The sequence below is a fragment of the Pocillopora verrucosa genome, chromosome 12, assembly GCF_036669915.1.
Source record: "Pocillopora verrucosa isolate sample1 chromosome 12, ASM3666991v2, whole genome shotgun sequence".
Lineage (NCBI taxonomy): Eukaryota > Metazoa > Cnidaria > Anthozoa > Scleractinia > Pocilloporidae > Pocillopora > Pocillopora verrucosa.
The window spans coordinates 3351319-3363546 of record NC_089323.1 but is presented as its reverse complement, the minus strand read 5'-3'; the positions used below and the strand labels follow the sequence as shown (position 1 = coordinate 3363546).

Sequence of the window (12228 nt, the reverse complement as noted above, 5' to 3'; positions counted from 1 at the left end):
ACACCTCATGACATGCTATAACAGCGAAAAATTATGACGCTACGAAAACATGCCGATTTATCCCGATCAACTGAGTGTGTACCATTTGTTTGGGAACTGCGTCAAAAATTTTTACCCAAGAAATAGCAAGTATTAATTCATTGCTCGATAGTAGTATTATAAATCATTTGGCGCAATTTATGCAGATATTTCACATATTTAAAAGGTGCTAAGGTGTTAGGTAGTTTTGGTGGATGTTAGGAGTGGACATCCACCTCGCGGATTTCCGAGAATCTTCGGTTATGATTTGCAAGCTATTAAATATTCCATCTTAGTCGCTCTCGACCGAGGTGGTTTTGGCGGATCTAATGCTGGCCTTTGCCGACCGATGTTCGCAACTGGTAATCCGCTGTTGCTATGTACAGAAGTCTCAGATGTCACGCCTCTGTCGTGATTTCGCTGTTTCAGACGTAATTACGTCCACAAATGAACATTTTTGGGGATCGACAACTTGTTAGAAGGTCTGGGGTAGTTATTCACGCTGAAGAAGCCCTCCAGAGTAAAGTGGTTGCATTGTATTTCTCGGCGGGATGGTGTCCACCTTGCAATCAGTTTACGCCAGTTTTGGCGGAATTTTACAACGAGCTTAAAGAGAACGAACTACCCTTCGAGATTGTTTTTGTTTCATCCGATAAAACGGCATCAGATATGGAGACATACATGAAAAAATGTCATGGTGATTGGTTTGCTGTTCCATTTGGAAGCGAAATGATTCAAGAGCTGAAGAATCGTTACCATGTCACAGCGATTCCTAAGTTGATTGTCGTGACAGATGACGGAGATGTCGTGACAGCGATGGGAAGGAAAGAGGTAACTGAAAACGGACCCAAGTGTTTCACTCACTGGGCACACGCTATCGCCATAGCAAGAGGAGAAGTTGCTACAACTGTGACTAAAGCGAGTGGTCGCTTTACTGCCGGCTTTGAATAAATTGAAAAAAAAATATTCAGTCATATAAAGAACCTTTTGATATGCTGTGTAAGACTCCTACAATGGGATACATGGACTCAGGTCGTTTTTACTCGGACATAAACCGATGCAGGCAATTCATATTCAATTAGTGTGATCATAAAGTAGCAGCTTACATAATATCATTTAACTGATTAAAGTCTCACCACTGTCAAATTTATAAACTCAATACTTATTTATAAACTCGTATGCAGATCCTTCCGTGTATGGCGGTGAAAGGTCTGGCTGTAGACTAACTTGTATATCTGTATCATAATAAAGATTTCTCTTCTACAATATTCCTGCGGTGTAGGCAGTATTTTGCGTCTGGGAGTGGGGTCTAACCCTCACAGCACCCCTTTTTAGGGGGCCAGGTGTATCGCACTTGTTCGGGCAGGAGGCTGATGGCGTGACGAGATGCGTGACAGAAGGTAATGTATCACGTGACTCTTTCAATACGTAAGGGACCCTAAACCGGAATCCTTCGATAACGATGAATAGTTGGAAAGCGTTGGTCCGCTGGAGCTGCATTTACAATCATGTGTGAAATCGATCGTGATAAGGTGCGTAAAGAATTACAAGCGCTTAGGTTAATTAAGTAATTAGCTCTATGTCGTGAACATCTATTCTTCGATGGCGTGAGATTTGTGAAAATTTGGGTCAATCTGCTGGAGCGCTCATTCTATGGAATTAATTAATACTAATCCACTTTCATTAGTGAGACTTAACAGTCTTTCGTTTTGAAATGGAAGGAATTGACTAGACAACGGAGAGCTATATGTCGTTGTAATCTGACTGTAAAAAGCAGAATTTTCGACCAAGTGGCAATATCATAGGCACAGAACATTTGTTTACATTTTGTTGAAACAATTGTTCTCAGCCTATTTAGTTATCCCTCGTTCTTCTAAGACTATTGGCAAGATGGACTTAAAAGGCCTTGCCTTAGAGTTTCTTATTTGCTTTACTTCAAGATTGTAGCATGTAGAACTAGCGCTCATCGGTTTCTACCTTGAAAGACGTGGAAAATTTACGTTCACAAATGCAAAAACAAGGGCACCGAATCTTATGTAAATCATCAAGAGAAAAAAAAAGCAATTATTTGTCGAGCCGAAATTGACAGAAGGCGTGGTCAATAAATAACTTAGCCTAACTTGAGCAAATAATACTGGATATTAGAATCCAGCTGTCTTCTTCACGTTTAAAAGGGCACCATTTTTAGAAAATTGAATTATAGTGAAATGGTATTTGGCTCACGTAATATTGCAGTCTGGGATTATAATCACAAAATCTGTTGATAAAGTGATGTAGGTCTTAATCTTATCATTCTGTAACAAGAAGTTTAGGACATCTTGGTTTCAAGTTTTCCTTTTTGGTCTTCTCAGATAGAAACCATTTCTCTGAAGCTGAGAGCTTCAACAGCTGATGGGGGACTTACAATAAAGGACAGATATTATCATCTAAAAAAATATCATTCTTGCTTTGTGGGTGAGTACCAATAATTATCATTAGTATCAAAATACTACACAAGTGAAAAGTCCTTTTTGTGCATGTTGATTGGCTAGTTCGGAAGTGAAGCATAAGCAGTATTTACCTCTGAGCAGCCAATGAGACAAAATCACATGTCAAGAGTTTAATATCTGACCATTTTTCAATATATTGAAAAAAAAAGAAGATGATATTTGTGTGGTATATACTAAACAGTTACTCACTTGATAGTTTGGTGAAAGTGGTGGTTATTTACTGTACTGGCCTTCACAGCTTTGGTGAATATTAACCCAGGTTTCATCACCACCCCTTCATTCATAATTTGGTAATCATCATACATTAGACTACTATGAAAATTCTGAGTGGTTGGGAAGCATTCAGATCAACAAACATCAACTAGCATGTGAATATGACATGATAACCTTAATTGCCTGTGTAGTCTGGTTCAAACGTCCCTGCTTAGTTTCCAAGCCCTTGCCAAATGTCATTGTTCTCAAGCTTTTGCAAACTAAGAGAGAAAATTCTGTTGTGTGTTAAAAAAATGTAAAAATAAAAGAACTATTGAATTTCCTTGTGCACATGACTATCAGGAATTATCAAACCTTGGGTCTGTTTAATCTGCCTTAGCCATCTGCTTCAACAGATATTGATATTTCATGATATCATTCTCAACCTTACCCAATAATTTTTAATTATACTTAAAGTATGTACTATAAGATACATCATGGTGCTTCTCCCCTCCCACCCCAAATATAAATGGAACAAGCAATGTGATAAGGAAATTTAACCCTTAACTCCCAAGATCTGATTGTTCATTTGTCTTTAAAACTGCTACACATTTCATGGGAATCTTAAAAGGATAATTTGGAGTAATATCAAGAGGAAACTTTGCCTGATAAGTTTGAGTATTTTTCATTACCTGTTTGCTGGATATTTAAAGTATATTTGAGGTAAAAGTTCCATGTTAATCACTACCTATAATGCCCTGAGGTCAATTTCCAATTAACTTCTACCTTAATATTTTTGCCATAAGGTAGTGAAGCAATTGATTGGTTTCTTGCAAATGGATTTGCAACCACAAGACAGGAAGGTATTCAGTTAGGCCAGGTGAGTGCTTTTACACACACTGAGTAATTCAGGTAGAACATGTAGTACATGGTCACCCACAGGGAATTTTAGATTGACAACTAAATTCAGGTTCCAGGTTTGCGACAAAAACACCATTTTGTTTCTGACAGTCCTAAGAGAGATTAAGTGCAAGGCTTTGAGGACATCTGAACTCTGAGTGCTAACATTGATTTTGGGGGATAAACTTGGAATAAATTTGACCAGAGATAGTACTTCAAGGTTTATTTAAGTGGTTTTACCTTAGGTGGCCAGGTGAAAGGTAATACAAAAATGCCATTGGGACTCAGTTGAGGGTGACCACAACAGTTAATAGAGGTGAAAATTACAGAATTTAATAAGTGGAAATTGGGGCTTTGACTTACCACAGCTTGATATCCTGCCACAGATACAACTGTAGTCTAGACACTTAAAAGGGATATTTAATTGCCACATAGGTAGGTAGCCTGCATGGCAAGTGTATTTTCTAACAAGGAAGTGCCAAGTATTCTGGACAGGTGTTGAAACCACATAATTGGGTATGTAAGATCAAACAAGCTGTGAAGGGGAAGAGGGAGGAAGTTTATAATTTTTCTGATCAACAGTATATCCTGTAAAGTTAATTTATTTGATGTGTGTATTTGAATGTAGACTACAAGCAATCCTTCCTTTTGCAGCGAAGTTAACCTCTGCGGGGGAGGCTACTTTTTGTACACCTCACTCCCACAATTCAGCTTATCAATATTTTTGCTGTTTTTACTTGTGCCTCAGAATTCACCAAAAAGATGGTCTGTTTGTAGTCCTATTCATTACCTTTAGGAGTAACTAAGGGTTTTTTCACATAACTAAGCTACCATACTTATAAAAACCCTTTTTTAACTACTGCTATATCCTTTGTTTTTGAATTTCACATACACCTATCTTTTAATTCTAGCAATTACTAGATGCTGACTTAGTTCATCATGTGGTGGATGAACATAACTTTGAAGATAGGGAGTTGTTCTTCAGATTCCGGCAAGATGGTAATGAACAAAATATAGTGCTTTGTTTTACTGATGTTTGTAATCTGTGAATCAGAAGCATGAAAATTAGAACCACTCCTTCAAACACTTTGGGATGGGTACTTAAATAACCTTCAGTTGGTTACCAATCAAGAATTAAAATACCAAAAAACTGGATCTGTTTGACGGTTGTCCAACACCCCCAAATTGAATTGAGTAATTTAAGGGAGTTAATGAATCTACCTAGTGTGATGTTGATTCACGGTTTAGTCGTCTTGTGATATAAAACGTCCCTTTTGAGGTGGAAATGTCTACAGGAAGTAGATTTGCAAAGATGCTTAAAAAGTATTCCTCTACCGTAGACAAATGGAGTCAGATTGGGTGTATTGGAAATGTATGGGCTCTTTATGGGGAAACTTGCAGTCATGTTCAAGAGTGTCCTAAGATTGAAAATTCTATTTATAATTAACTCTGGGCTTAATAAAACTTTGAAAGATTTCAGCTTGTATGACAGTCAGAAACACTTACACCAATACCTCACAAAGCTGAGCCTTAAAAGTCTTCGGTTGGTGCCCTAAAATCAGATTTTGGTTGTTAGAGAAAATATGCGGTGGATAGAAAAATGAAAAGTGCACTTTGTGCTCTGTGTCTGTATAAGAAAGTGACAGAGCAGGAACATTATTGTACAAATATGTTTATCTAGCTTTGACTTTTGACCTTGAAAACGAAGTAGAAAATAGATTACAAATTGCTGCATGACAATTGAACACAGATTGCCAAATAAGCAAATTTTTTAGTAAACCTTGAAAATTTAATTCTTTTGCCAATTTGAATGAAATAGTTACAGCATGGAGTGATGCTCTGAGTTCACCTGACTTCAGCCAATAAGCCCATTTCTCATGCCTTATGCCCTTTTTAAAAACATGAAGCGGTACATGTTTCTATTGATGTATTCTTTGCTCTTTCCCAGATCCTCCCCATCTGTCACCAGCTGGTCCGTCTGTGGCCTCACTAAAACAGGACTGTGGCACCAAGTTTGGTTCAGCGCAAAAAAAGGGTCTTCTGAAATGGTATCAGGCATTTTTTGTTCTGAGACCTGGCGATGAAACACTGTACGAGTTCAGAACTGATTTGGTAAGAGAACTTAAAATTTGATGATTGTTCGATACTTATCCTCATAGCCTGAAAGAGCAATTGACTCAGATATAAATTTATACGCGAGTAAAGTAAGTACAGTAAAAAGCAATATTAATTTACATTTCAAAAGAGAGCATGGCTGGAGTTTATTTTCCTTCTCTTTAGCATTCAACACCAACCAAGAAATATCCATTGAAAGAGGCTACCGTGAAGTTAGACCAGTCAACAAAGTTTTGTCTTTCGCTAACGTTTGCTGATATCCAGAGGTCGGGTAAGTCACTATTTTTTATTTTTTTTTTTTTACATCAGCCTTTGTGTGTAGTGTCGTATGTTGTGGTGAGAACTAAACAATTTCGGGCACAGCTGAAGTATACGAGGATGTACACAGGTTTGTACACACAGCTAGCGTAGTTTATTTTTCTTTTACTAAAGAATCTAAAGAAATTTTTGTGCAGAGTATCCAGCAAACAATTTGAAAGCATCACTAAAAAAATCTCAGCAGGTATTTGCAATCTGTTTGATAAAGGAACAATTTTCATATGTGGCACTGGAAGAGGCTGTGTCCATTGGTGATTAATGTAGAATTGTTTTCTCTATAAACTAGATTTGCGGCTTGCCTTCACCTCCGACGAAGAGCAGTTGTCGTGGTTAAAAGCTTTCGAGAAGTCAGGAGCAGTCACTGGCCAAACTGAAGAGGTAAGTTAGTGTAAGACAGGAGAGGAGCAGGAAAAAGCAGGGAGGGGAGGGAAGGGGGTGTGCTTGGAATTCCAAACTCACTAGGGTACCTATTGGGAACCTTTAGGCATGCCAATTTACTCTTTAAGGAGGTATATATGAATGACATTTGTTTCATTTTAGGAGGTGGAGGAACAAGTAAAGAATGCTGAGTCCATCTTTGAGTTTAGTGCCAAAGACATTGACGGAAATGAGGTGTCTTTTGAAAAATACAGGTAAGAGAGAAGCAAAAGTCAAGTTTTTTTTTGTTTTTTTTTTTATGTCCAACTCCATCTTTTGAAGTTCATTTGGAGCGTTTGCATAACACGTTTCATGACAGGTACGCAGAGACAAGAAACTAATTTGTCCATGCGCTTTGCAGGGGATTTGTGACTCTCATTGTCAATGTGGCTTCATTCTGAGGCTTAACACAGAAGAACTACACGCAGCTTGTGGAACTGCACGCCACTTATGCTGCACGTGGTCTTCGTATTCTCGGGTTCCCGTGTAACCAGTTTGGAAAACAGGTATGTTACGTTTTGCCTACTTCCCCCACCCCACCCATCCTAGGGAGAAACATCTCGCCAGAAAAATGGCGAATAGTATTGTTTTTAAATTACTTCGCTCTTTCTGTGATTGCTTTAGAAAACTTGCCCCACTCTCTCAACAAATCCTAACAAAGCCACTGCAACTTTGTCAGGGCCTTTTCCGCGCTTAAGGCAGTTGGCTTGTTTGTCTCTGTGTGTTTACCAGCTCCTCGTGATATTTTCCTTCATTCTGACTGGTCGTCGTAATCTCTATGCTGTTGGCTTACTCAATCAAAATGATAATGACTCACCTGGGAACAGACCCTCACTACTATACCAGCGCGACAGGACGCGCGTGTCTCCACCCGTGGGAAGATTTGAGACGAGTTGGGTGCGGGTCTGGCACCACTAGTGCCAGACCCCTAGCAGACTTCTCGCCAGTTCGCTTGACGTAAGGACTCAAACTCTATCGCGGGCTAAGAAACGCTCGTGTCGTAGCATTATTAACCCTTTACGCCTTGACATCTGTATGCGTATTCTCCATAATGCTCTTTATACATTTCCTAAGGGGCTGAAAAGGAGAATCTGTCTACCAATCAAAACCTTCTTTTGTTAGTGATCATTTCTTTTATTCTCATGATCTCAACGTGTGATTCAGGGTGATATTGTAAGGAGAAATTTGATGCTAGTCACTCGTAGGGTTTAATGGGCTAATGGGTACCTTGCATGCTAAATGGTTCGGCTGTTCGAGATATTTACCTGTTATTTTCTATGAAAGGAGCCTGATCCAGAACCTGTAATAAAGAAGTTTGCCGCGGGATACGGGGTCCAATTTGATATGTTCTCCAAGATAAACGTCAATGGCGCCAACGCCTTGCCGTTGTATAAATACCTCAAAAGTAGACTGAAAGGAACTTTGGGAAGGTAAGCAGTAGAGTGATAAGTTTACTATACCTACGTTAGTTTACAGACGTGACCGTCCGATTACGGACACTTGTGACCGTTTCCTAACGGTTTCGTCCGATTTCGGAAACGTCTCTTTACGGACGGTACTGTGCAATTTCGGACACTTGCGTCCGTTTCCGTACTTTATCGTCTACTTTCAGAAACTTGCGTCCTGTTTAGGACGGTGCCGATAGAAACTTGGCGGAGACAAAATCGGACGCTAGTTTCCGAAATCAGACCGTACCGTTTGACACCAACATAATGTCAGGATTCCATGGTGATTTCATTTTCCTTTTTTTATGGGTAAAACTGTCTTTGGTTAAAAACTCTAGTTGACTTAAGCTGATGTTTCTCAAATGTATTTACTTCTCTCTATTTTTAGCTTTATCAAGTGGAATTTTGGAAAGGTAGGTACGGATCCAGAACTGATCCTTATTGATTATCACCGGATAAAATCCTAAACCAAGAATATTTGCATTCGATTTGATTGGCAGTTGGGACTTCTTTGGTTGATGGTACTCAGTTGAGGTTTGCTTAAAGGACACATTTGCTGATGCTACATTCCTTGTCCATCTCACAATTCCTGAATCTGTATTACAGGTTCGACTACGCCTTGTGTAATAAATAAATTTCTCATTAACTCCACACATTGCGTACCTTCAATAAAGGCCGGTCTGCGGAGTTGCACCGCCACATATAAGACCTCTTACCGTCCTCTGTTTAGACGCTCGTGTTTGGGTTTCGCCTACGGCCCCTTTCTTGGCATACAATCGGCAGCTGCCTATGGAAAAATTTTTAAAACCCTTGTTTTATTGGACGTGAAGTCATTTTCATCAGTCTGCAACTCTATCTGTTTGCGGTGGAACCAGTTGCATTTAAATGTCAGGGTAATTAAGTATTATCGATTGAGTTGATAACGTAAACTGGTCATCGTAAAGAGTTCCCAAGCTGACGTTTCGAGCGTTAGCCCTTTGTCAGAGCGAATGGGAATCGGACTGATTCGCTCCAATGAAGGGCTAACGCTCGGAATGTCAGCTTTGAAACTCTATATGGTGACCAATTTACGTTGTCAACTCAGTTAATAATACCAAATTACCCTGTATTACCCTGTTATCCTTTACCACCGACGCAGCACCCTAGTTTCTTTAGAAACTTACCCCCTTCATGCATTAAAATGTCAGTCAAATTTGAAACATTGCGGCAGTACTTTGTTCATCTCTGAACACCCTTTTATGGCTCCACAGTTTTTGTGCAACCGAGATGGCAAACCTGTGAAACGTTATGCACCTTCAGTTCAGCCATTGGTGAGTCAATTTTTTTTTTTGGGCTAAGGTAATCAGAAAACCTGTTTTTTGTTATTATGTCCCTTTGTCTTCAGCTAAGGGGCCAGTCATAATTTATAGGGGGTGGAAGGGGGGGAAAGAAGGATTTTGGGAAGATTACATGCTTTTCAGGGGGGGGAGAGAGTAGAGGGGAGATCAAACACCGCCAACAGAATACAAAGATGGGACTAGAGAAAGTTGATTGTCAATGAACTGCCCACGAAGAAACTGGGGGGGGGGGGGGGGAAGGATCAAAAGAAAATTAAAAAGTCTGGGGGGGGATCAGGTAAATCGTTTTTTGATACAACCAAAATCCTCTGATTCCTCCCCTCCCCCCCCCCCCGGTTTATTAAGGTAAACGCTCTGTACACTCATATCTTGCTTGATTGTTCTTACAGGACATCGCGAAGGACATTGAGGCTCTTTTATAACTTATTTCCAAGAAAATCCATAGAATATATATAAATGTTAGGTTCACATGAACAGTAGAGTTTTATGGTAAACATTTTATTCCCGTTACTCTTAAGAACTACTGGTAATTTATAGTCATGAGATTAATTTTACGTCGAAATAAGTTATGATGAACAGTTTCCATTCGGCACGAAAAAATTTTTTGTGGACATTATGTGGTCCGAAAAGCCCCGAGGAGAACTTAGCTTCGAGGAACAGATATTGTACCAGTATAAATATCCTTGCATATTTTCAAGCTAAGTGGAGGCTTTGTGCTTATTATCCTTCAAATATTATTCGTAGCGTGTGGAATGAAACGTATGTAATCAGGTTACTGTCGAAAACAGGTGTTGACTTTTATAGCAACTTTATAACCACCACTTTATTTTATTCTTTGGAAACTGCACCAACTCTCTCTCCAAACTTGATTCCACCTTTAGAGGAAGACTGTAATCGCATTGGACGTAAGGTTTGACAATTGGAGAAATATCACCGGATATTGCCCAGGTTTTGGTTAAGCGTTTCAAACCAATCGCCCACGAGCGGAAATATTTGATGGATAATAAAAGAATTGATCATGATTATAATGATGATGAACTGAACCAATGATTGGACGAGTCACTGATTTGCTCACCAACTGATTGACTTTTTAAAATGACCCACTTTGTGTCTGTCTGACCGATCAACGTCTGCCTGGTTAAGGGATTGTGATTGGCTGCCGCTAATAGAATGGTCACGTGGGTTACCAGCAAACTGACTGGTTGTTTCGCTGATTGGCTTACTATGTGACCTACTGACTGAGTGATTTACTAAACGACCAACTGACTGACTGTGTGACGTACTGACTAACTGTGTGACGTACTGACTAAGTATGTGACATACTGACTAAGTGATTTACTTACCGACCAACTGACTCACTGACTGTGTGACGTACTGAGTGATTTACTTACCGACCAACTGACTGACTTACTGACTGACTCTTAAACATACTTTAGGCTACAAACACCACTCTGACTTAACAACAGAAAGATACCATTTGCATAATAGAACCTTACATAAGAAAAGATCTACCAAAATGGAAAATGTAATGCCAGAGATAGACGTATTTAAAACGCAGATTAGTCTGTATTTGATTTGCTTATTATTATGTTATTTATTAGAATTATTTGTTGAGATCATTATATATCATTATTATTTCATTATTTTGTTCTATATTTTTTCTTTAAATCCAAGTGGTCTTGAAGTAGACTAGATTGTTAACCTCTTTTATGACGACCAACCTCAAAACCACTTTGGTGTGGCCTGGTTACGTCTGATGAAGTGCAGAAAAAGAGCCCGCAATCTAGTTATGTCAAAGTAAAGAATCCAGAAGTGTCAACGCTTTTGTCATGGAGATAAGAATAAAGGCAGAGAATTAGACCCTCTTTCTGTTATTTTTTATATGTTATTAGACAGTTTTTGTTAAAGAACAGCCTGAGACTGTGGGGAGCAAAAAGGCTGACCCACAATCCAGTTCGCACCATCCGGGTTTACCGCCCATGTTTGGAAGAGAGACAACACAAAAATTTGAATTCGTTTCTTGAATTGTTTAGAATATAATTTTGTGATTTTCTGTTCCAGCAGCAGAAAATGCATAAAGAAGTAAACGGATTCTTTAGAATTTCCCAACATGTCACATTACTCAGAGGGATAGTCCAACGAACTGAATAAGACTGAATGAAACGCATATCGTCCACAAAAAATTAGAATAAAAGAGAATATTTGGGTGGCAACTCGGTAGCTTGTTGGCTTGGTAATTGATGTAATAACAAGGAATTTTTGTCTAATTAGCTCTTTGTTGTTCAGCGTTATACAATTTGGTCTGGTGTCAATGTTATGAGAAAAATTATCACAACAATTCTTTCGGCGCCTTTCCAAGTTTCTAAGAAGGTTACGTTAACATTGCAATTTCAAAATGGTTTTGCGAAATGTTATTGTCAAAAATACTTCTTCATTTCATTTTCTCCATCGTTTTCAAAAGGCTTCAACGGAACGGGTGGTCTTTTGGATGTCTTTGAGATGCACGTTTTGAATACCAGTGGCTCGAAGGGTTTATGAGTGTTAAATAAATCCTCTTGGTTATAAATATGACAATAAAAAGCTTTCAAAAGTCATTTTAGCCATTCTCTTTCTAACAGCAGGCGTGGACTAATTAGCACTAAGAGACGAGGCCACCCGGATCGTTGTTGCCATAAGTATGAATAATTATAAGAGTGGCGCCGTAGGAGGCTAGTTTCATATCTATAATTTATGCCCACTTTGTTGTCCGTAATTTATGCCAGTTGATGGACGGTTGTCATCATCGCCAGGTAATTTAGTGTTAACAACTGAGTTGAAAACGTAAATTGGCCACCGTAAAGGGTAAAAGCTTTTTTACCCTTTACGGTGTCAATTTATGTTTTCAACTCAGTTGTTAACACTAAATTACCTGCTATAATCCCACCGACGCAGCACCACAGTTTCTTTACAAACTTACCTCCTTTATTCATTTGTTATTATTGCCAGTTACGCGGCCTG

The 12228-nt window shown here is 39.0% G+C and overlaps 1 protein-coding gene and 1 pseudogene across 1 annotated transcript; both read left to right on the top strand.

Moving 5' to 3' along the window:
• The first annotated feature begins 50 nt into the window (after positions 1-50).
• On the top strand, positions 51-1286 carry LOC131783207 (nucleoredoxin-like protein 2). Its single transcript, XM_059099936.2, has one exon. The coding sequence runs from the start codon at positions 466-468 to the stop codon at positions 967-969; it is 504 nt and encodes a 167-aa protein (XP_058955919.2). The 5' UTR covers positions 51-465; the 3' UTR covers positions 970-1286.
• A 164-nt stretch (positions 1287-1450) lies between these two features.
• On the top strand, positions 1451-11091 carry LOC131783216 (uncharacterized; annotated as a pseudogene).
• The last annotated feature ends 1137 nt before the right edge of the window (positions 11092-12228 follow it).